The sequence below is a fragment of the Schistosoma haematobium genome, chromosome ZW (genome assembly GCF_000699445.3).
Source record: "Schistosoma haematobium chromosome ZW, whole genome shotgun sequence".
NCBI classification, from domain to species: Eukaryota; Metazoa; Platyhelminthes; class Trematoda; order Strigeidida; family Schistosomatidae; genus Schistosoma; species Schistosoma haematobium.
In genome coordinates this window covers 30,445,257-30,471,389 of record NC_067195.1, presented here as the reverse complement: position 1 = coordinate 30,471,389, position 26,133 = coordinate 30,445,257, and the positions used below count along the sequence as shown (strand labels likewise).

Sequence of the window (26,133 nt, the reverse complement as noted above, 5' to 3'; positions counted from 1 at the left end):
ACTGCATATATATATATATATATATATATATATATATATATATAGTCATTATTGATAACCTACTTCATTTCAATTATTCATAGTCAGGTATGTCAGCTGTTTCCCACATTACTGTTAAATCCTAATGCATATTTAGTTATAATGAATGCATACCACTGTTAATCAACATTTCTCCTGGTTTCATTTTAATTCATAAGCGGAACTAATCACATGAAATTAAAATCTACTTAGCTACTGATACGATTTTAATGATAAACGTAATCCGACGAAGGCGAATATGATATTTGGGTGCCTAATCTGCAAGACTGTACGTGAATGTAGGGTTTCTTAATCATTCTTAATTATTACAAACAGTTACACATAAACATCATTGCTATTCATTCCCATGAAAGTAGGAATAAGATGAAAATTAAAATTATGAAAGTTTATTGAATAATCATTGCTGCTAAAGCAGAAAATCAAGTTTACAAGGTGGTTTATGAGTCGCGCCTAAATATAAACAACTGTCTTATTTACACAATTGATATTTAACCTAATGAAAAGATGAGAGACAGAAGCAGCCAACTCAGTGTCAAAAGTGTTGAAATGCACTCAGTCGACATGTTACAGAAGCTTGAATATAAGAGATGAAGTTGAGAAAAAGTGACAAAATAAAGTCATTATGAGAAAATATCATTTCCATACACCTGGTATTACACATAAAGAAGCGTAGGCTACTCACCAGTGTTCTCCATCGAACTATATACTGAGCAATCCTTCACAGTTGTTTACAATCACAAAATATTTTTCGATACGTGCTTTCAAAGCTTGATGCAACCTAGACAAAGATAAGTTTCGGGGATCGCTGTTAGCATTTTTCTTATCCAGGCTAAGCGTTTGTGAATTTGAGGGTATCTTCTCTGTTCCCGAGAGTCTCATTGTCATCTACTTGCGTTTTTGAAAAACTTGATGACAGGAAATACGGAGTAGAGCTCGTCAACTAATGACCAATCGACATTCTGGTAAAAAACAATCTGTCTTCTAACATTCTACTTATTCATTAGTATCAGACCTTCGTTCGTGCGAATCAAAGAGATTCTGTAGTAACACAAAAACAAATAGCATGAGTGATAACCATCTCACTTTGAATCAAAAGATCAGCGGAACATACAGATGAAGAGATCAAGAAGAATAGCTCCACATTTAGAACCAAGGCAACAAATTACATTAAAAAACGTGTATGTAGAGGAATTTCCATGCACATCCAAGAGAAATTTCAGATAGAATCTTACATTTATGCTAAGGGCCTTAATTAAGCTACTTACACCTGTTACCCAAAATGGAGGAGCATAAGCTACTCACCAGCGTTCTCCATCGAACTATATACTGAACAATCCTTCACAGTTGTTTCCAATCACTACACACTTTTCGATATGTGCTTTCAATTCTTGATACAATGTGTTCCTTAGTCTTCCTCTCTTTCGTTTCCCTTCAGAGTTCCAAGTAAGCGCCTGCCTCGTGATGCAGTTTGATAATTTTCGAGATACATATCCTACCCACATCCAACATCTTTCCTCAACTCCCTCTTCAGCTGGAAGCCAATTTGTTCTCTCTCTCCCACAGTAGGCTGTTAATGGTATCCGGTCAGTGGACCTGGATTATCTTGCGTAGACAATTGTTTATAAATACCTGTACCTTTTTGGTGATGGTTTTGGTAGTTCTTTAAGTTTCGGCTCCACACGGTAGAACTTTCTTGATGTTTCTATTGAAGATTCTGACTTTGATGTTGGTTGACAGTTGTTTTCAACTGAAAGGATGTGATCCTTGCTTTGTCGATCCGTGCTGTTACTTCTGCATCGGATCCTCCTTGTTCATCAATGATGTTTATCAGACACGTGAAAGTTTACACCTATTCCGGAGCTCCGTCAAGTGTGAATGGGTTGGTATTCTCTGTATTGTATTCGAGGATCTTGCTTTTTCCCTTGTATATGTTGAAGCCTACTGATTCATAGACTGCTGCTACACTAGTGTTCGTCACCTACATTTGTTGATGTGTATGTAATAGAACGGCTAGGTTATCTGCGAAGTCCCAATCATCTAGTTGTATCCAACCTGTGGATTGCATCCCGTGCTTCTTCTGAGATGTGGAGGTCCTCACGATCCAGTTGACCACTGTGAGGAAAAGAAATCGAGAGAGTAAGCAGCCTTTTCCAATTCCTATCTTCACTTGCGATGCATCTGTCAGCTGTCCTCCATGCACCACTATGCAGTGTAGTCTATCGTATGAGTTTCCGAGGATGTTGACGATCTTCTCAGGTACACCATAGTGCGAAGAGGGTTCCATAAGGTTCTCCTGTTCACGCCGTAAAACGTCTTTTCATAGTCGAGGAAGTTGATGTATAATGGCGAGTTCCATTCAACCGATTGCACAACGATGATCTGTAGTGTCGCGATTTGGTCTATGCACAACCGACCCTTACAGATTCCGGTCTGTTGATCTGGAAGTTGGACGTTCATTCAGTTCGGCAACATTCTGCTGAAAACTACTCCTGGTACCGATAATTGTGTGATTCCTCTGTAGTCCTCACATTTGCTTAGATCTCCTTTTGTTTTCTTGATGAGGTACCTTGAGTCCTCCGAGTTTGTCGGTATCTGGAAGGATGACTGTATTAAACTTTCACAATTCTGTTTCTCCAGTTGTCCAGTGTTTCTTCGATTTCAGTTTCATCGTTGCCACAGCTAGGTGGTGATCTGAAGCTATGTCAGCTCTTTTCTTGGTTCTCACGTTTTCCATGGATCCTCTGAATTTTTTATTGATGCAAACATGGTCGGTCCTGTTCTCTGTAGTTTGGTCCGGTGAAACCCATATAGCTTTGTGTATGCGTTTGTGGTGGGAAATTATGTCACCTGTGGCCATGTTGTTGAAAACACATTAATCTATAAGTCCCTCACCACTCTTGTTCCCTCCTCCGATTCCATGTCGTCCCATGACAACTGCAACTCCACTTGGTGAATGCATAACACTGGATAACATTCATTGTGATCCTTTCCTTCTTTGTTTTGTAGAATGTTTTGACGGTTCTACATCCATGAGACTCCCATCCTAAAAGTGCTTTTCATGCTTCTTCAGACAGCATTATAGCAAATCGCTCACTGTGAGTAGCACCTTCCTCATCGTGCCCAGGGTACAGCAGCATCTCTACCGTATCTAGCCTATCCTGATCAGCTTGGATCCAATGGGTTTCAGTTATTCTGTAAACCGCCAAGTTGTATCTTCTCATTTCTGTGGCTATTTGATTAGTCCACCCGGTTCCCTACATTATGCGGAATTTCCATGCGTCTATATTAATTTTTGGTCTGGTTGTTAGAAGTGACGTCGGCCTTGTTACTTTTGAAGGATCTCGGCTTTCATCATGAGGTGTCATAATTATTCTAAATGAAGATGCTTCAACTTTCAGAGTGAGTTAAGATGGTTTAAACTTTTTTGGTTAGTGCTTTTTTATCAGTGTTCTTTTCTGGAGGATGAGGTTGCTGGCGTCATGACTAACCCTCTCCCTTTTTCCGGGTTTAGGACCGTGTGTAGCTGTCGAAGAGCTATGAACAGGATCGAATGAATAACACCTGGACATTTCTGTACCTAGTGCAATCGACCTTCGACCCTGCTTTTAGTTTTTAACGTGTCTTCTCAACTTGTTTTCGTGATATGTTTTCCTAAATTACTGTCGTCTTAACATTATAACGCGCTTGTGTTGTTACTCATAATTAACCGTCATGCAGGATAGAGTTTATTAACTTTTTGGGAGCATTTCCATTTTGTTATATTAATCCAAATTCACGTCTGGTGTCGCAATTCAAATGGATTAAAGTAGTTTAAGGGAATCACCCATCACTGCTTCACTCTGGGAAGTGGAAGACCATTTTGAATGTATTGATCCCTAGTGTTTGTCCAACAACCTCAAGGAAGACATCATTTCAATTCGTTATGTTAAGTCCGTCGTTTGGGAAGCCCATAGTTTGTTAAAGACGCTTGCATATCTTGACAAATCTATTCTGCGTTCACTTAACAAACTAAAAATATCTCTAACAGGTCATTGTCATGTAACAGTATTTGAAATACGTGTAAGAGCTTTATTCATTACTACATAAACCTCAGACGTCTAACGAGAACAGTTCTGATTCATTCAGATAGGTAAATATTTTGCAAAGCACCTGTAATTCGTGTTCGGATATCAAACCTTGTCTTTCATGTGGTGAGTGGCATCTTCGTAATTCATATGAATTTTGTTATGCACGTTGCCGTATTTTTGGAAAGCTTGGACATATACAAAATGTTTTTAAACGTTCAAAGTTGTTTACTACTGAAACACTGAATGGTGGTTTATCAAGACCGGCTGATATGGACAGAAGAATGGATTCGTTATCGTTTAGTACCACTTGCAGGAGTACTTAACATATGATGCGACAATCAATTGCTGAAACAGGCAAGTCCTGTTCATTTATTATTGATACTGGGAGCATAGAGTTAGTTATTTATAGGGGAAATCTGTTATTGCTTTATAACGATGTCCGTTTAAAACATACAAGTATTCCAACTACTAGCATCACTGGTTATCAGCTACCCATTATTGGTATAGTTAATATTCAAATAAGGAAGGAATAGACCAGTCTTATCAATATTCATTACCTAGTTAGTGAGTATGGTCCATCTGTACTTGGGTCAAAGGGCATAAATTTGCTGGATGTACGTATTTCTTAATGTGCTAATGTTTCTAACAGTACTTTTATCAAAGATCTAATCCTGTAATGTTTGAAGAGCGCATGAGGTACGAAAATTCACCCAGCATACTTCGAAGTAAAGAGAAAGCTGGTCATCACGAAGCGTAGACTAACTCCATATGGTTTAAGAGAGGTTGTGAAGAATGGGCTATATAATCGAAGGGCCAGGTCTTTCTCTAGCAGAAGAAACAATAACTGGGCAGCCAAGTCATCGATAATCATCCAGGATCACACGGTGTGTGTGTGACGTGACTGTGATCGCCACCATAATGCAGATGACTAGTTGGTGCATATACACTCTACCAAGCCGGATGTGATTGAATCATAGAAACTTAGTTGACACAGTCTGTAGACAGTACGAAACTTTATTTTAGAATTTTCACGTTTGTAAGAGCCGATAGCGTCCAGAAGGCGTAGTCCTATTCATTCGAAATAGTATCCAATTTGCGGCTGTTGATAAAATATCCTATTAAAGTAAGACGTGTAAACCAGTTAGTTGCCGCTTGAAATGCAAAGGACAAGAGCTACTGATGTGGTAATGTGGTTATCACATGTGCCGTGGTGTAACATGTAAAAGAAGCAACTAAGTACAACCCGGACTCAGAATCATTTTCACTAGACCTCATATTGACCTAAAATAGGTGTGAGACATAAACCTGAGGATTATTGACCCGTGAGCCTAACCAGAGTGGTTGTTAAAATTTTAGAAAATATTATTTAAAAGTTGTTTAAATATCCCGACAAAAACCGGATTCTTTCCAAAAAGTAACATGGCTTTAGAACAAGATATTCCTGTCTCACTAACTTATTAGTATCCCTTGAAAGTTGGCGCGCTCATGAATACCAAAACTTGCCTATAGCTGTAACTTACGTTGACTCCATAAAGGCTTTTGACGAAGTTTCTCACAGCCGGTTGCTATATTAGTTAAGTAATGTCGGGATCTAGGCCAATTTATTGATGTGAATAAAGAACTGTCTAGTTGGACGTCAACAAAGAGTACGGGTGAACTCAAAGTTGTCCAGTTGGGGAACTGTGCATGGCGAAGTATTACAGTGTATATCTTTTAAGCTGGTGTTGCTCCTCGTCTCCCATCATCATCAGTTTTGTTACATGCTGACGTTATGAAGACATGGAGAGTAATAAAAAGTAAAAGTGAGAGCCAAGAGCTTCAATACGACCGGGATAAATTAGCTGAATAATCTAAAGTTTGCAGTCGCCGATATAAGCCCTCAAGTGCATTGTGATGCATATTATTATTATTATTATTATTATTATTATTATTATTATTATTATTATTATTATTATTATTATTCACAAACATCTTATGGGTACATAAGTGTTGTGAAGATACCATTTCGGGTTTCTTCAAAAATGCAATAATACGCAGTTTTCAATAATGTTAGCATTATATTTGCCATATTTAAAAAAAAGAGTAATAATAATAGAATAATAATAATGATAAATCAGGTTCTGTGTAATTGAGAAGAATATTGAATTGAGTTTAAAGAAGGAAATGGAGAAAATAAGGGAATAGAAATAAATAAGACGTGAAATATACATACAGTTTAATAGGCGTGTTTATGAACACAACAAGAATAAACGACTATGTATATATCGTCAAATTAGTAACAAAAAATAATTAAGAAAAAATAACTTATTATCGCAGTAAGATATGACGTTAGAGTAAATGTTTGTGCAGTCATAGTTTGGAGTGATGCTATGAAAGTCTCAATTAAATGAAAAGGATAACGAAATATCAATATGTATGAGTCATATATGCATAGTGAAGATAAAACGGGTCTGAGAATTTAATTTAAATGTAACACAAGTTATTGTCTTGATTACAAACTTGGGATTCTGTGGTGTCTGAATGAACTAGTGATACCACTGTACTTGTTGAATACTGAATTTCGAATTCTAAATACAATACATTCGTTTGTGCTCATCTAGTACTTCTTGATTCAGTTGCGTTATTTCGGGGATTCTTCGTTCATACTACAATTCAAATAATTTGAAACATTATAGATTCTTAAGAATAATATTTATTTAGATGGAAAAGAGAGAGAAAAGCAATGAACATTAAGTGAAAGGGTTAAACCATGATAATAATAATAATATTAATAATAATAATAATTGTGCAGTGAATATCGACCTCTGAAGTACACCATCAATTAAAAAAACTTTTTAATGACGACTGATCAACCAAATGAGGCGGAAGTCCGCAAGGAACTCCAACCCTTGAAGCACTACAAATCACCGAAACTAGATGACTTACCTTCTGCTCCTTTTAAAGATGGTGGTGACTTTCTGGTCAAGGAAATGACAACGTTGTTTACAAAGGTCTGGGAGTTTTCCAACGTCATGGAATGAGTCGATAGTTGTCCCTATCTTTAAAACGGGTTCACGTTGTTCCTGTAATAACTATCGGGGGATAAGTCTACTTTCTATTGCGTCCAAGCTATTGGCTTCCGTCATACTTCGTAGGTTGTTCAAAACCCGAGAAAAATTGACTCACGAGGAGCAGGCTGGGTTTCGTTCTGGTCGAGGATGTATTGATTATATCTCCACCCTCCGCCAAATGTTGGAACACCGTCATATTTATCAAAGACTAACAATCGTAGTGTTTCTTGACATCAGGGCTGCCTTCGATTCGTTAGACAGGACTGTTCTCTGCGGTTGTCTATTGAAGAAGAGTGTGCCTTAGAAGTTCATTAACATCCTAAAGGCCCTATATACAAACACCTTAGGTAGAGTGAGGGCATACAACCACCTTCCTCCATTGTCCCATTCAAGCAGTGGGGTTAGGCAGGGTTGCCCAATCTCACCATTCCTCTTCAACTTTGCCATCGATGACATTCTGAAAACAGCTCTGACGGATGTAAGTAATGGTGGTGTGGATCTATTGCCTGGAGAAAGACTTCTCGACCTTGAGTATGCGGATGGTATTGTGTCACTGTGCGATAATGTCCAAGCCATGCAATCCACACTTAATCAGTTGACAATCAGTGCCAGTAAGTATGGTATGTTGTTTGCACCTTCGAAGTGCAAAGTACTTCTACAAGACTGGCAAGACCCTGAACCTGCACTCACCCTGGTTAGTGAGCGGATAGAAGTAGTCAAGAAGTTCGTGTATCTAGGTTGCTGCATAAGTGCTGATAGTGGTGTGAGTGATGAGATCAACGAACGTATAGTGAAAGACAGAGAGGCCTATGCTAATCTGGGCCACCATTGGCGCCCTCGTGATGTCAGTCTGGCTGCAAAAGGTCGGATATACAACGCGTTGGTGAGAGCAGTTTTGCTCTATGCTTGTGAAACCTGGCCTCTCCGAGTTGAGGATGTCAGACGACTCTCTGTATTTGATCATCGTTGTCTCCGAAGGATTGCTGACATTCAGTGGCAACACCATGTTAGTAATGCAGAGGTTCGGCATCGTGTGTTCGAGCGCAGAGACGATAATCCAATTGGTGTCACCATCTTGAAACATCGACTTTGGTGACTTGGACATGTCCTACGAACGTCGTCCCACAGAATTCCACGTCGTGCATCATTTACCGACAGTGGGACAGGTTGGAAAAAGCCGATAGGTTGTCAGTGTATGACATGGTGTCGTGGCATGAAAGAAAGCTGCAAAGGGTTGGCTTCTGTTGGTCCTTCACGACTCCCTGGCTGGGATCCGAGAGACGGTGCAACAAAGTGGCTAGATACGTTTTCAGATATGGCTCAGAATAGAAGCCAGTGGCAATCCTGCTGTAGCCTTATTTTACTTTCTTCATAGAAAATGGTTGTATCTTCCTTAACTGAAAGATTTCTTCTGGTTGTACCTTTCCGTTTCCCCCATTATTATTATTATCATTATTATTACACTACCTTACACTAATCTGGTCATTATTGTTCTTTACTTCTTTTACGCTCCTTACCTTCTTTTTTTCCTCTTCTCATTGTTATATGTGGCGCATATGCATTTGGTGCCTCCTTGTGCTAATATTTATGTGTTGAAATAAACAAATAATAGTTAAATATGAGGAGTTTCTATTGCAGCAAGAGAAAAATGTAGACATTAACTCATTCAAACTTACATTTCGAGTTAAACAGTTATCGTATTTAGGATTAACAGTAGCAAACAAAAGCTATATAAATGATCGTGGTCGCTTTCAAAGGATCTACAGACCTCCAACACCCATTAAACAACATCATGAAAAACTTTCTGAAGGTGACAGCGATTGGTAGTGGAGTTGATATACAGTGGGTACATTGACAATAAAAAATGCAAGTACATTTAGTTGGTGAGTGTGAAGTTGGACAAAAAGTATATCTTGCATTCTACTATCAGTCCCATCGACAGAAAAATAAAAGACATCTTATTCAATATATATATATAATCCCTTGAAAATACGATATGGAATCAACACAAACCCAAATAAAAACATGGAAGATATTTTAAGAAGTCTTACCTATTTAAAAATATCCGGAATTTTTCAGCGGCTGTATTTTCAATTAAAGCCAGACCATGACCAGCATTACCATGAAAATGTACATTTATCCAAACTGGACGACGTTCGTCGTAAAATGCTAAATAATCCTCTGAACAACTTGGTATACCTTCATCTAAACAAAGCCCAATATTCATATCTTGAAATCTAATTTCTTCGGAATGATGATTATTACATTCATTATGATTCAATACAAATGGTTTCATTCCTTTCACACCACCTAACTCCTCGTCAGGTACAAAAGTCAAGTAAACTGTACGACGCAACTGGTTGCATCCACGTGATTTCAATCTTCGAATAGCCTCCAACTGTTGGATACCAATTGATTTCATATCCTTCAACAAAAGAATATGAATGGCATAACAGGTTAAATAACATCTCAGGACAGAGTATTCAATGATGTATTTCAAAATTTCACAAGTAATAAACTAACTTTTCAGTCTACATTACAAACTGACGTTGGTTAGACAACTATCGAAAACATCGATTCCACTCCAGTATAGGACTTCCAAGTGAACACTGACGACACTATCGGAAATTGGGCTGAAAACTTCCAGGTCTCACAGTGAGTCATTGAAGTTTAGAAAACTGAGTTGGGATCCGATGGTTTACATTACTGATTTTAATCAATTCGTGATATTACTCGGTCATTTTCCAATCCGATTGGTGGACAACTTCCTCACTCTTGGCCTGGTTGGACTCCTCTGGTTACGTCCTTACAACGTATATAGGAAAACTGTTTTTGTAAATCAGTTACTAGTAAGATGGGAAGTATCATACTAAGATGAAACAGTTTTCCAGTGCTCCTCAGTCTTTAATAGTTAGATAACTAAGGTCAGTTCGTGACGTACAGAAGAAAATTCAAAAATCTCCACACACACACCCTACACCAATATTAAAATAACAAAAGATACATAGAATCCGAAATTTTTCAGAAAGAGCGTCAAATGGGTGATATATGGATAGTTCATAGCAGTTTTAAAAACTTATTTTAGAAGAATTTATTTTGCAATGTGATATGTACAACTGAATTTTTAAAAATATGTTGACAAACTAAACTGTACATAATACTAATGTATCCTACTCCTAGCTTTAATCTACTAAGCCATGAATGTAGATATTTTGCTATGTTAGTTCATGATCCCCAGTTAAGAAAACAGTTAAGTCTTGAGTGTTAATTTTATTAATAACACTAAAAAAGATTAAAGTAGGATAACAACTATTACGCATAAATATAATTACAATGTCCTTAAGAGTACGGAAAAAATAACTTATCAAAAGATGGAAAAATAATAGGAGAAAGCATCCCTAATGACACCTGGGATGCGCGAATTTGGTGAGAAAATCGTAAGTTGGAGTTTGCAATAAGTAATGGGGGTGGTTTGCAACACAACATGGAAAATTGTTACCATAAATACTAGGTAAATTACACCCGTTCTGAAGTAGGTTCGGAATAATAATAAATATATTTTTGAGGTATCCCAACAAGTAGAATATTGTATCTGACATTTTGTGGCCACATGAGAGTCAATTCACAAAAATATATTTATTATTCGCCTTCTGCCCAATCCTCAATTTATTTGAAACTATCGAGGTAAGGAATAGTTTCCAAGGTGTAAAATATGAACTCATCTGATTAAAAACATAGTAACACAATTTTTATTATCAGAGGGGGTTTGTTGTGGATATTATAGTAATTTTAGTAGTTGAGATCATGAGCCAATTGAATCTAGACTACCATAGAAAACCTGGAGGCTCTGGACGGCCTTTTCGTCCTACTGTGGTAATCCTCAGCAGTGCGCATCCACGATCTCACCTCGCGAGATGGTGGATGTGTCGCTCAATTTCGCGGACTAGTTGGAGTTAGACATTACCACCGTTGGATGCCGGCTCAGTGGTCTAGAGGTTAAGCGCTCGCGCGCGAAACTGGTAGGTCCTGGATTCGAATTCCGCGAGGCGAGATTGTGGATGCGCATTGTTGAGGAGTCCCACAGTGGGACGAAACGGCCGTTCAGTGCTTTCAGGTTTTCCATGGTGGTCTAGCTTCAATTGACTCATGATCTCAACTATTAAAATTTTTATTGAATGAAACGTTCACTTTCAAAAGGGATGTTCTTAGTGTTTCCTTTCAGAATCTAGTTTACAGACTAGAAAAAATATCAATACGTATTTACACAGTTAAAAGATTCCACAAGATTGTTAGATGGGGTTGTAGCCAAAATGAATAAGAAAGCTAAGGCAAACAAATTAAGTTGAGGTCCCAGTATATTAAGTCAATGACCATTGGTTTAGGCTGTGTGTGTATGTGAAAACTACCTGGATAGAGTCTGAGCAATAATCGTGACTGATAACCGGCAGCCTTAGGTGTCATGGCTCAAGATAGGACGCAGGAGTGCAGAATGTATTCAGTATTTAAGAACAAGGAATACCTGAAGAAATAATTGTTTCCACTAACTCGATCACCAGACTTTACAGTTCTAAATCCATAATTATTGCACCACAATAGACAAAATAAGCCATGCATATATAGGTAAATTGGACAATCTTATGCGTTAATACAATAAATTTTCGCACCAGTTTCAGCTTAAATACGACTGAAGTGTGCCATTAGTCAATCTATAATCCCACAGAATTTAGGTTCCAAATACTACCCCGACTGCCTTGCTGTTGATTTAGTGCATTTTCCCGCAAGGTGCTGATATGGTATGGGAATTGGGGTTAGTGTACAATTTTGAAAGGTCCTAAGTTGATGATGACTAGTTTGACACGCGGTCACTCGGGATTTACGGAAAATTCGCCGATTGTTTCACGAACAAATGTTAAAGTAGCAGCTTTTTCTGTTAAAAGCGAAGACTTGTATTAACGTGTAGACGACCACCTATATAACTCAAATTCCATAAGATGTATACGATTACACGAATGGTCAGACCAAGCCTGCACAGAAAACTAGTTACTAACATGCAACAACAAAAATTACAGTAAAATACTTCTTATAATTACAATCATATCGATCTACTAGTTCAACTATAATAAGTTTATCATAATAACTATTTACATTTGAGTAAAAAGTGAATATTTATGCTGCTCTAACGAACAGTATAATCATGAGATTAAATTACCTGAGTACCTCGACCGTATATTTTACCATCAGGTGTAATTGTACCACTGAATGGAGGATATGACCATTTTTCTTCGACTACTGGTACTACGTCCATATGTGAATTTAACATGATTGCTGGTAATTCCGGTTGATATCCATCCCAACGCATGATGACGATAGGATTATCTGGAACGCTTTCAACGACATTGCATATGAGCTGTAATTCTTGACCCAATTTAACAAGCCACTCAACAGCCGGTGAAACCCATTGGATCCAAGCTGATCAGGATAGGCTAGATACGGTAGAGATGCTGCTGTACCCTGGGCACGATGAGGAAGGTGCTACTCACAGTGAGCGATTTGCTATAATGCTGTCTGAAGAAGCATGAAAAGCACTTTTAGGATGGGAGTCTCATGGATGTAGAACCGTCAAAACATTCTACAAAACAAAGAAGGAAAGGATCACAATGAATGTTATCCAGTGTTATGCATTCACCAAGTGGGGTTGCAGTTGTCATGGGTGTTATGTCCGAGTGGAGATTAAATTACAGGTAACTCCCGAGGACTATTAATGGACTAATATTCTATAAATATTCTTATTGTATAATTATTCAACAATTACATTACATATATTTATATTCCTCTTATTATAAGCTTTATTTTGACCTATAACTTATTATTGTACGATTTACGGTTCTTAAGTTATGTTCAGCTCATCAACTACTGCCTCCCACATTCACAGCCACTTTTTGGGCTTATTTGTGTACAAATATTATTTCCTATTTTATGGTACGTTGCGGTCTGTGTGATTGATATATAAACTAAGTATGCTTGAAATAAACGATCTGCTCTGATTCGGAAGCTGGTATCTTGTTCTGGACTCAAGTGGAAGGGCTCGTAGGACATAGGACCAATAAGGACACTAAACTGCCCACACCGGTTGAACGTCATTGGTTGGCCTAGTGTGAAGATTCGTATAAGTCGTATTCGGATTGGTAGATAAGTCGTGTGACAGAAAAAACCAGACACCCAAGGTCATAACAATTGGCGACGGGGATTTTGGCAAAAACAAAATAATTGGGAGACGCAAGGTCATAACACAAAGATACTTCAAATCCATCAAACCATACATCACTATTACCTTTGGAATACTAATCGTCCCTTACCTAACAAAACTGGTGAACGGTTATAAAGATATCTGAGGTGTTTTCCTAAAATCTATTAGCTCATTGTATCGACAGTAATGAGTATGCTTCCTGACTTCTAAAACTAAATCTGCAAACCAAGCACCGAAAATCCGCAATTAAATTTCTGTAACTGAAACAACATTACTGCCAAGTGTAAAAACTGAGTAGTTTCCTGATATGCTATTTTGTTTAAATTAAAGCCGTACGAAGAAGGCAGTTCAATGGGACCAATTGCCTGTAAAAATGAGACCTGGAATTACTATTTCTAATGACCGATCTAGTATCGTTCAACCATATTCCATGTGATAAGAATAGACAGTGGTTATGTGCGCTGTTAATGCAATACACCCAAACCTGTAAAACAATAGGAAATCCTATAGTCTTCCTGATTAGCAACTAAAACCTTAGATCAAAAAACAACTTAAACGTAAAATATATTTCGCGCACTGCTTTAAAAGTATGTTGTAGCATAACGATGAGCACAACAACAAAAAGACACAAATGTATTGACGATTCTCATTCCGGAAAGGTCTAGATAATGAAGGATATTCGGCTTCATTTTTTTCAACGAAATATGAATTCCGACTACAGTCAGTAATAACTGTCTTATTCATAACGTATCATCATGAAAAAAATAATTCTATTAACTGAAATAACCCATATATTTATTTAAATCACCGGATACAATTACGTAAAACATTGACACTAAACTTAAAACTATAAGTAGTAACTGTACGAAATTCAGTCACTAATTAACAAAGACCAATGAAAACAAAAGCAATACAACTGAATAGAAACCACTGGGTCAGGGTAATTCGGCGAGAGCTTGAACAAGATCAGAGTACAATCGACATCCACGCAAAAATTCTGTTTTATCTAACCATTCATCATGATCATGCAATAAAACGGGGGTATTTTTGATCGGCGAAAATCCAATTGCTTGTATTGGTTTGTTATTAGTAGCATGTGGAAGTAAATGATATTCTCGAACAAATCTGGCATCTGTACCACCAGGAAATATTCTCTTTTGAACTTTACTACCGTGTTTTGAGCAGACACTAATTAAAGTAGCCCACCAAGGATTAGTGGATTCATCTGGGGTAATAACTGATTGTTTCAGATCAACTCCAGTATTGATGAATTCGAACTAAATTACAAAAAGAAGCGAATATTAGACAGGGAATATCCATTATACGTACACAATATACGGGCAAAGGTTAAATGTTATCATAGAATATCATATTACTCAATCACATGCGGTCCTTTATCCACTAGCATTCTCGAAAATGTAATATATCTCAAATTCATTGTTCCGATTTTAATAACCATAACATAGAACTGTTCCAAAAGTGAGACGTACGCACAAATTTAATGGTTCAAAAAGGTATTTTTCTGATGAAACCACTACATTTTCAGTTAATATCACAGGAAAAAAGAACAGTAAAGGAAATAGCGTACGGATGAGCCAATCAGAATCGAGAAAACGATATTTGAGTTCTTGCGCGAAATTCAAGTATGAATAGAGTTTAACTTAAATAAATTACGTAAACTGAGTAGTGGAATTACCTTTGTATGATGGTAATATCATTTAAAATGATAACGAAGAATTACTTCATTCACCATACAATAGTGATGACAGTTGAATGTACCGATTGCATTATTCTCTCTGCGTAGATAGAATATAACACAAATCGGCCGTAATTCCCTAATTGGAAACAGTGTGAGGACTCCTGAGAATCTAGTTATGTGGTTAAAAGGGCTCAGGAAGACAGATTATCTACTTCTATATGGACCAATTATTAGGTTGTTGTACTATTGATTTATAAGAAAAAAATTAGGAGACTCATTAAGTACTGTTAAATTTCTATATAAATTTCCTCCTCGGAACTATTCCATTATGGTAAATATTTTACAATTGGTTAAGAACTAGCTGAAATTTGTCGCAGTTGTTTTACGCTTGTTCCTCTAGTATGCTTTCACCGACAGCACATCAAAACGAAACGGCAATACTACTACTAAATTTTTCCACAATTATAATGGAGTTTTATATGGTGTAGAGGTTTGTACACAGCAGCAGTAAGAAAAGCGATTTCAACCAATTTTTAGGCGATTCTTTTATTCTCCTAAACTTGATTACTTAGGAAATATAAAAGATACAAAAAATGTCAATTTTTGCAAACTAACTTCAATCTGTCCACCAGCAATTAATGCCCACTGATCTAATTTCCTTTTGAAGTCATCCAGTGACAATGACGGAGTTAATCTAATGTCAAATGATGCTGACAGCTGTTCAGGCACAACATTATGTTGCACACCTCCATTTATCATTGTCATATTAACTGTTGTTATATCCCCCAATGTTAGCTTTCCTAGAGAGTTTTCTAACCTTAATTGTTCTTCTTTGCGGAAACTGTAAATACTGAAAATGGAAAAAAAAAACTATGTACGAATTTCGTTTGAACAATTTGTTTACTTGGAGATATACACCACACTAGACAAAATTCATTACAGTATAATTTCGTCTGTGCTGCTGGTTTCACTAGGAGAATAGTAGAGATTCTTACGACTACAAACCCTTCACTCCGATCGATTATTATTTGACTGGTAAAATGTTACGAATCCACGAAGCGTTTTATTTACTATCAGTAAATAACAGGAAATTGGTTACTGTAAATTCTAAGTTATGAAGTTTGTCCTAATAAAAATCGAAGATTACTGGTACGTTAACGAGTTGAGGATGTCAGACGACTCTCTGTATTTGATCATCGTTGTCTCCGAAGGATTGCTGACATTCAGTGGCAACACCATGTTAGTAATGCAGAGGTTCGGCATCGTGTGTTCGAGCGCAGAGACGATAATCCAATTGGTGTCACCATCTTGAAACATCGACTTTGGTGACTTGGACATGTCCTACGAACGTCGTCCCACAGAATTCCACGTCGTGCATCATTTACCGACAGTGGGACAGGTTGGAAAAAGCCGATAGGTTGTCAGTGTATGACATGGTGTCGTGGCATGAAAGAAAGCTGCAAAGGGTTGGCTTCTGTTGGTCCTTCACGACTCCCTGGCTGGGATCCGAGAGACGGTGCAACAAAGTGGCTAGATACGTTTTCAGATATGGCTCAGAATAGAAGCCAGTGGCAATCCTGCTGTAGCCTTATTTTACTTTCTTCATAGAAAATGGTTGTATCTTCCTTAACTGAAAGATTTCTTCTGGTTGTACCTTTCCGTTTCCCCCATTATTATTATTATCATTATTATTACACTACCTTACACTAATCTGGTCATTATTGTTCTTTACTTCTTTTACGCTCCTTACCTTCTTTTTTTCCTCTTCTCATTGTTATATGTGGCGCATATGCATTTGGTGCCTCCTTGTGCTAATATTTATGTGTTGAAATAAACAAATAATAGTTAAATATGAGGAGTTTCTATTGCAGCAAGAGAAAATGTAGACATTAACTCATTCAAACTTACATTTCGAGTTAAACAGTTATCGTATTTAGGATTAACAGTAGCAAACAAAAGCTATATAAATGATCGTGGTCGCTTTCAAAGGATCTACAGACCTCCAACACCCATTAAACAACATCATGAAAAACTTTCTGAAGGTGACAGCGATTGGTAGTGGAGTTGATATACAGTGGGTACATTGACAATAAAAAATGCAAGTACATTTAGTTGGTGAGTGTGAAGTTGGACAAAAAGTATATCTTGCATTCTACTATCAGTCCCATCGACAGAAAAATAAAAGACATCTTATTCAATATATATATATAATCCCTTGAAAATACGATATGGAATCAACACAAACCCAAATAAAAACATGGAAGATATTTTAAGAAGTCTTACCTATTTAAAAATATCCGGAATTTTTCAGCGGCTGTATTTTCAATTAAAGCCAGACCATGACCAGCATTACCATGAAAATGTACATTTATCCAAACTGGACGACGTTCGTCGTAAAATGCTAAATAATCCTCTGAACAACTTGGTATACCTTCATCTAAACAAAGCCCAATATTCATATCTTGAAATCTAATTTCTTCGGAATGATGATTATTACATTCATTATGATTCAATACAAATGGTTTCATTCCTTTCACACCACCTAACTCCTCGTCAGGTACAAAAGTCAAGTAAACTGTACGACGCAACTGGTTGCATCCACGTGATTTCAATCTTCGAATAGCCTCCAACTGTTGGATACCAATTGATTTCATATCCTTCAACAAAAGAATATGAATGGCATAACAGGTTAAATAACATCTCAGGACAGAGTATTCAATGATGTATTTCAAAATTTCACAAGTAATAAACTAACTTTTCAGTCTACATTACAAACTGACGTTGGTTAGACAACTATCGAAAACATCGATTCCACTCCAGTATAGGACTTCCAAGTGAACACTGACGACACTATCGGAAATTGGGCTGAAAACTTCCAGGTCTCACAGTGAGTCATTGAAGTTTAGAAAACTGAGTTGGGATCCGATGGTTTACATTACTGATTTTAATCAATTCGTGATATTACTCGGTCATTTTCCAATCCGATTGGTGGACAACTTCCTCACTCTTGGCCTGGTTGGACTCCTCTGGTTACGTCCTTACAACGTATATAGGAAAACTGTTTTTGTAAATCAGTTACTAGTAAGATGGGAAGTATCATACTAAGATGAAACAGTTTTCCAGTGCTCCTCAGTCTTTAATAGTTAGATAACTAAGGTCAGTTCGTGACGTACAGAAGAAAATTCAAAAATCTCCACACACACACCCTACACCAATATTAAAATAACAAAAGATACATAGAATCCGAAATTTTTCAGAAAGAGCGTCAAATGGGTGATATATGGATAGTTCATAGCAGTTTTAAAAACTTATTTTAGAAGAATTTATTTTGCAATGTGATATGTACAACTGAATTTTTAAAAATATGTTGACAAACTAAACTGTACATAATACTAATGTATCCTACTCCTAGCTTTAATCTACTAAGCCATGAATGTAGATATTTTGCTATGTTAGTTCATGATCCCCAGTTAAGAAAACAGTTAAGTCTTGAGTGTTAATTTTATTAATAACACTAAAAAGATTAAAGTAGGATAACAACTATTACGCATAAATATAATTACAATGTCCTTAAGAGTACGGAAAAAATAACTTATCAAAAGATGGAAAAATAATAGGGAGAAAGCATCCCTAATGACACCTGGGATGCGCGAATTTGGTGAGAAAATCGTAAGTTGGAGTTTGCAATAAGTAATGGGGGTGGTTTGCAACACAACATGGAAAATTGTTACCATAAATACTAGGTAAATTACACCCGTTCTGAAGTAGGTTCGGAATAATAATAAATATATTTTTGAGGTATCCCAACAAGTAGAATATTGTATCTGACATTTTGTGGCCACATGAGAGTCAATTCACAAAAATATATTTATTATTCGCCTTCTGCCCAATCCTCAATTTATTTGAAACTATCGAGGTAAGGAATAGTTTCCAAGGTGTAAAATATGAACTCATCTGATTAAAAACATAGTAACACAATTTTTATTATCAGAGGGGTTTGTTGTGGATATTATAGTAATTTTAGTAGTTGAGATCATGAGCCAATTGAATCTAGACTACCATAGAAAACCTGGAGGCTCTGGACGGCCTTTTCGTCCTACTGTGGTAATCCTCAGCAGTGCGCATCCACGATCTCACCTCGCGAGATGGTGGATGTGTCGCTCAATTTCGCGGACTAGTTGGAGTTAGACATTACCACCGTTGGATGCCGGCTCAGTGGTCTAGAGGTTAAGCGCTCGCGCGCGAAACTGGTAGGTCCTGGATTCGAATTCCGCGAGGCGAGATTGTGGATGCGCATTGTTGAGGAGTCCCACAGTGGGACGAAACGGCCGTTCAGTGCTTTCAGGTTTTCCATGGTGGTCTAGCTTCAATTGACTCATGATCTCAACTATTAAAATTTTTATTGAATGAAACGTTCACTTTCAAAAGGGATGTTCTTAGTGTTTCCTTTCAGAATCTAGTTTACAGACTAGAAAAATATCAATACGTATTTACACAGTTAAAAGATTCCACAAGATTGTTAGATGGGGTTGTAGCCAAAATGAATAAGAAAGCTAAGGCAAACAAATTAAGTTGAGGTCCCAGTATATTAAGTCAATGACCATTGGTTTAGGCTGTGTGTGTATGTGAAAACTACCTGGATAGAGTCTGAGCAATAATCGTGACTGATAACCGGCAGCCTTAGGTGTCATGGCTCAAGATAGGACGCAGGAGTGCAGAATGTATTCAGTATTTAAGAACAAGGAATACCTGAAGAAATAATTGTTTCCACTAACTCGATCACCAGACTTTACAGTTCTAAATCCATAATTATTGCACCACAATAGACAAAATAAGCCATGCATATATAGGTAAATTGGACAATCTTATGCGTTAATACAATAAATTTTCGCACCAGTTTCAGCTTAAATACGACTGAAGTGTGCCATTAGTCAATCTATAATCCCACAGAATTTAGGTTCCAAATACTACCCCGACTGCCTTGCTGTTGATTTAGTGCATTTTCCCGCAAGGTGCTGATATGGTATGGGAATTGGGGTTAGTGTACAATTTTGCAAGGTCCTAAGTTGATGATGACTAGTTTGACACGCGGTCACTCGGGATTTACGGAAAATTCGCCGATTGTTTCACGAACAAATGTTAAAGTAGCAGCTTTTTCTGTTAAAAGCGAAGACTTGTATTAACGTGTAGACGACCACCTATATAACTCAAATTCCATAAGATGTATACGATTACACGAATGGTCAGACCAAGCCTGCACAGAAAACTAGTTACTAACATGCAACAACAAAAATTACAGTAAAATACTTCTTATAATTACAATCATATCGATCTACTAGTTCAACTATAATAAGTTTATCATAATAACTATTTACATTTGAGTAAAAAGTGAATATTTATGCTGCTCTAACGAACAGTATAATCATGAGATTAAATTACCTGAGTACCTCGACCGTATATTTTACCATCAGGTGTAATTGTACCACTGAATGGAGGATATGACCATTTTTCTTCGACTACTGGTACTACGTCCATATGTGAATTTAACATGATTGCTGGTAATTCCGGTTGATATCCATCCCAACGCATGATGACGATAGGATTATCTGGAACGCTTTCAACGACATTGCATATGAGCTGTAATTCTTGACCCAATTTAACAAGCCACTCAACAGCAGGTCGATAGCATGGATTGGGATGAACTGTCACAAATTGTAAGTATCGAATGAAATTCTTTACGGCAATTTCATCCAAATACTTCTCATTGTTATCAATCATTGTAGAGCAAAATTAAACAACTATTTGTGTGAAACACCGCTGATCATTCACCTTTAAGACAACATGAAATAAGATCTCATTATCAATGGAAACAACTACTACAAACTATTTATAAATTTCAAGTGCGAAATCTGCGATAAAAAAAAACGGTGTTCAAATTAGTCAGTTGTTTCGATAAAATTAAGTAAGCCTTTATGAAAATAATCATCATACTAAGGAGCTTAAAACTACAAACAAAACAAGATATCATACAGTAACATAAAACAACGGTTTCCAAATAAATCTCAAAGAGAATAAAAAAACTAGTTTACATAGAAAGTCTTAAAACACAGAAAGTAACAAAGTAAGGCTAGAGACAAATATGCGTCGGCCTAAATTGCCAAGCCACATTTACATGACGAATCGAAAGTAATAAGATGAATACCAAAGGAGTCGAAATAATAGTAGTATCAAGGTTATTGACAAAGGCTAAAGGTTGAAAATATGGCTCGAGAAGAAGGAACGTAAATATATGTATGGAGAGATACTAAAACTCAAAATCTAAAGAAAGATAAAGAATAAATGGATGTGCACTATTGTCAACGATTCGAAGCCGTTTTATTCAATGTCTCAAAATACTAATATGTTATTTTGTGGACCCCGACCAGGTGAACTGCATCCACCACACATAGGTTAGACCAACAGTAACCTACCTCGGGTTGGTTTCACGTCTTGATTTGACCGTTCTTAGATTTATTCCGATTTAGTCTTGCTCCAGTCAATATTGAACTTCGAGGTAGAGGGTGTCTGAGTATACACAACACATGTCTCAATTACTTCAGTCGATGAGGATTCACAACCTCACGAACCGGTTGACCATCTTTGTCTAGTAACCTATTCCCAACCTCAGCATTGTTCACTCGGTCGTTCCACAACATGCGAGTAGTGCTTTGAAGATACTTATGGTCAAAAGCCTGCAGCCCATTCATGTCTTCTACTGTCATAGACCACGTTTCTCAGCTATAAAGTAGTGCAGAGAAGATTGGTGAGCTGCATACAGGCCCTTTGGTTTGTAGACAGTCATTTTGTCTAAACCTGAGTGACTTTAGTTCCCAAACGTCAGCTGATATCTGCGTCAAATTTACTACTAAAACTGGACCTCCACTGCTGAAGATCGTCGGGATTAATCAGTAAGAGCCTCCTGTTCTTCCTCGCTGTAGATTAGATATAACCTATCAAATCCCAGCCAGAGTCGAGGGCCCAATCGCATCTTTAAATTAGGTTGTTTGAAAATAAGTAATAGTAGGCAGCGGGAGGCAGATGAACTGTTTCCCGAAATTTCCTACCCACCAGTCTTAACTTCTAAACAGAGGGAATGGTGGTTGTATTTTTGCGAGGTAGTCTAAAAATGGTTCCCTTTTTAATACCTGTTTCCTTGATGAATCGGAATAGTTTTTTAGTGCTGTCTGGCGCCGCTGCCTCACCAGTCTCTTTTGATTTTTTCTCACACTATTGCTCAAGATTATCCCGTCGAAATTTTTCTCTTTTGTGTCCGAGTTGTTGCCTATTTTTACCGCTTTTTGGGCCTGCTTAGTTGAGCTTTTGAACATCTATCAATTTATTAAATAGCAACGAAATCTACTGGCTTACATTTTCTATGCAAGTTATTGGGAGATGTTATTGATGTACTAACAAGTGTTTGGATATCATTCCAAGCTTCTTCAAGGCTAACTATTTTTCCCCGATCAACTAGGCGATAAGCTAACTCTTACCCTGATTTGTCCTTGACATTTTTCTTCTTCCAAACAATATTTAAGGGCTCTTCTTGTTGTGATTTTCCTACGTCCAGTAAGATGCGTTGAAATGCTTTCTCGCACTCGTGTATGATCCCAGTCCAAGGATTTGTCTTGGAAGGAGAGGCAAAATTCTGTCGGGCCTCTCCAGTAACGACTGGTGATATGATCAATTTTTCTCAACGCTGTTCTGATGTTTGGAGTCACTAGGTTAGACAATGTCTTACTTTAGGCTTAAAGTCTGTATTTGGCAGGAATAATAAGTAGCAGGCGATCACCACTGTCCGTGTGTTCAACCGGGATACCATGAGATCCACCTAAGTGCTTGTGCTCCCTACTCGCTGGGCGAGATCAAATGAATGATCTTGTGTGTTTTGTTGACGTGGGATACACTGATGGGATGAAATTCTAGAAAGTTAGCTAGTGATACCTGTCTTCCGATATAAAAAACACTGTTGGCTTACAGTGTGTTAAACATAGCTTTCAGAAACGAAAGCTCAGAGACCTAGTAACGTAATAAAAGAATGTTCATAGCCATGGAGTAAGCTTTTGTCAATGATTGTCCTGCTGAAACAAATTATCTATTGAAGTGGTCAGCATTTCAAGGCCAAGTTTAGAAATGTAAAAGAATTTACAGTAACGAACTCAGTTATGAAATGCGGTATCTATGAGGAAAAGTTATATTCCATGTATTCATCGAGTCAACCACATTGCAGTTAGGCATAAGTTTCTAAGTGGAGAAATTAGATTAGTTGATTTGATGCAAATTTTTGTTCAAGTGCTAACTACGATATCTTTAGTAATGTACACTTAAGTGTTCTATTGTAGTGGACGCTACTCATAAGATGTCTGTAATTAGTGTGTAGCGGAACGTAGCGTCAAAGTTGCAACAATTGTCAGACGGAGTGAAGAGTTTCTGTGCATCAAAAGTACGGCGTTGGTAGAACACATGGAAACCAGTTGAGAAGACGGTTTAGGTGGCAGAACACACAGAAGGATGCAAATGGACAATTGAAAGCTATGCATGTGTATTATGTAAACACTTTGTAACTTTTCGCTAGGAATATACATCTTTTCTGCCTATTGTTGTGTTTTACGCTGTTTGCTTAAGTCGAATGAGAGAGTTATCGGGGTGGTCACATCGGAGAATGACATTGACAGATTGCAGTGCCAACGTAAATAAAAGTGAATCTAAAATCTACCACAACCAACTACTTTTCTTATCAAACAATTCATATTAACCAACACATACAATTAAATGATAACAAAACAAAGTTAAAGAGAATAAATGAAATTTTATTACACACCGGTTACACAGGTTTACAAAATTCAGTAATAAAGTGGATTTATCAAACTATAGGTAGCACCTCCTCTTGTTTTACCTTATCGCATGTATCATTGTTTGTCTTTTTTTCTACTGGAGTTTTTGGCTGAAAATTGGCAGATGCAAACGTTTTTCGCTTTCGAGTTTTACGTTCTGTTCGAGCGACAACCCGTTTTAACACAGGTGGTTTATACGCACAAAAGCCATAACTGTATTCAAAGTTAGATTGATTGTCACTATCAAGCATACTATGAACAATTTCACTTTCAAATGACTGAAGAATGAGAGAAGATAGGTATGACTGAAATTCAGTGATAGTAAATTTATGGGGTAGTGAACTATAATCATATAATTTTGAACTAATTTGAACATCCTCCCAACTTTCTTTTTTTTCGACTAATGAAGACTGAAATAAGAAAGCATGAATAAAGAGAGCAAATGCATTTAATATTGGAAATGGGTTCACAACAGTATGGGACTTACAAACGTTATTACTAATATTCCATTGTCTTCAGATCAAACTTGGGTAGACATGAACAAAAATTCACGACTGCTGATTGAATTATCAAGATCGCTGAGAAGCTGACTTAAACTGGTGTTAGACGTAGAAAGATTCAACGGACCCAGAATATGAAAGTAAACCTGGGAAGATTTTTGACAAGTCGCACTCCATAATATATTAAAACATAATGACAGCCATTTATAGAACAATTTATCGGTTAGAAACGATAACTTGAAGGAATTTTGTAATATGGCTGTTTTTTTCTTAAATGAAGCTGTCAACAGTCGGGTCTCACTATTCAAGAACTTTAAACTGAATCCAGGCAGTCACATGAACGATTGTATGAAATCACTTTTACCTCAATGTTAGAGACTAAACTGTCACTCCTAAAAATCTAATCTGTAGCTTTCAAGAAATATTCAAATAATCATTAAGAAAAGAGAATTTAACGTAAATTTGCAGTCTTTTCTGGCATACTACCGTGGAAGTATAAATTAAAGGAGGGCAGAGATCTTTAAGGCACTTCCAGTGTGTTGTGGTACATCAACTGGTCATGTGATGATCAATAATCTTGTGATTTATCTAAGCTTATTGTTAGAAGAATATCGATAACCAGTATGTCGAACAATGCAATCGCCTATACTTTCAATGAATATTTGTCACAAACAAGCAGTAGTTGAAGCCAATATAGAGACTACTTTAATCAATTGATCAGTACTTAACTGCAAAACACACTGCCAAAACAGGTTTTAACTTAGCTTAGCTTATATGCTAAAGTAAATATATCTTTACGTTTTCTTTTCCAAAGGCCAACACCTTTTAACTTTACCTGTACTGCGATCAGTAATTGTGTGAAAAAAAAGCATCACTGAACTTTTCAGCTTACTGAATTTTAACAGAATCATTTATCCAGACAGTGCATTGGCAGAAATTAAGTCAAGAAGTGTTTTCTTAGCTCTAGGCTTTAATCTTATTCATACGTCTAGATACATGCCTATGAATATTTAGTAACTGTATCGGAGTAAGAACTGTGGTGTTGTTAATAAAGTATAATGAACACAGAGGAATAAAGGAGGATGGCTATTAGTCTCAATCAATAAAAAAGAATTTTCATTGTTTTCGAGAGGTTAAGGCAAGTATTGATCCCAGTTGTCCACAATCTGAAGGTTGATACTTTTCCAAAATATCTAAAAATTAGCCAAAGCCTATAAGATATCTGCCTGATTCCAGTTACACAGTTGTTACAGGTATGGCAGTAGTTTGAGAGTTTCACTAATCGCTCCACAGTCGGGAAAGAAAAGCCGTACGATAAGATGGAAATGCACAAGTTTGTGTTAAATGTTCGCGAGTAGAATGACAGAATAGCTTAGTATTCTGGATGTTTGGAAGGAAGCCCTTACCACCATTTTATTTCCGTTCCAATATAGCCTGTCATTTGAATCCGCATTGCAAACTAAATTATTTACATTATGACAATAGATTTTAGTCTCAACACCCTCTGATCAACCTTAATGCCACAGAAAAACTAGTGTTTCAGAGGGTCCATCATAACTGGATCACCATTAGAGAAAAATTCGACCAATGTGACTAGATAGTAGCTATAGATTAGATGAGTACAACAGAATAACCAGCGTGTTACGAATAAAAGGTCACGA

The 26,133-nt window shown here is 37.0% G+C and overlaps 1 protein-coding gene across 1 annotated transcript in view; it reads right to left on the bottom strand.

Annotated features, from left to right (window-relative positions):
• Positions 1–6,130: 6,130 nt before the first annotated feature.
• The window catches only part of ACY1 (adenylate cyclase), a 36,275-nt gene continuing 16,272 nt past the window's right edge, over positions 6,131–26,133 (bottom strand). The window contains exons 5-10 of the mRNA XM_051210996.1: positions 20,542–24,382; positions 17,386–17,759; positions 15,718–15,952; positions 12,366–14,680; positions 9,208–9,581; positions 6,131–6,751 (exon numbers count right to left, since the gene is read on the bottom strand). Coding sequence (XP_051071023.1) covers positions 14,339–14,680; positions 15,718–15,952; positions 17,386–17,759; positions 20,542–20,880 — 1,290 coding nt within the window. The 5' untranslated portion in view covers positions 20,881–24,382 and the 3' untranslated portion in view covers positions 6,131–6,751; positions 9,208–9,581; positions 12,366–14,338. The remainder of the gene's footprint in view (positions 6,752–9,207; positions 9,582–12,365; positions 14,681–15,717; positions 15,953–17,385; positions 17,760–20,541; positions 24,383–26,133) is intronic.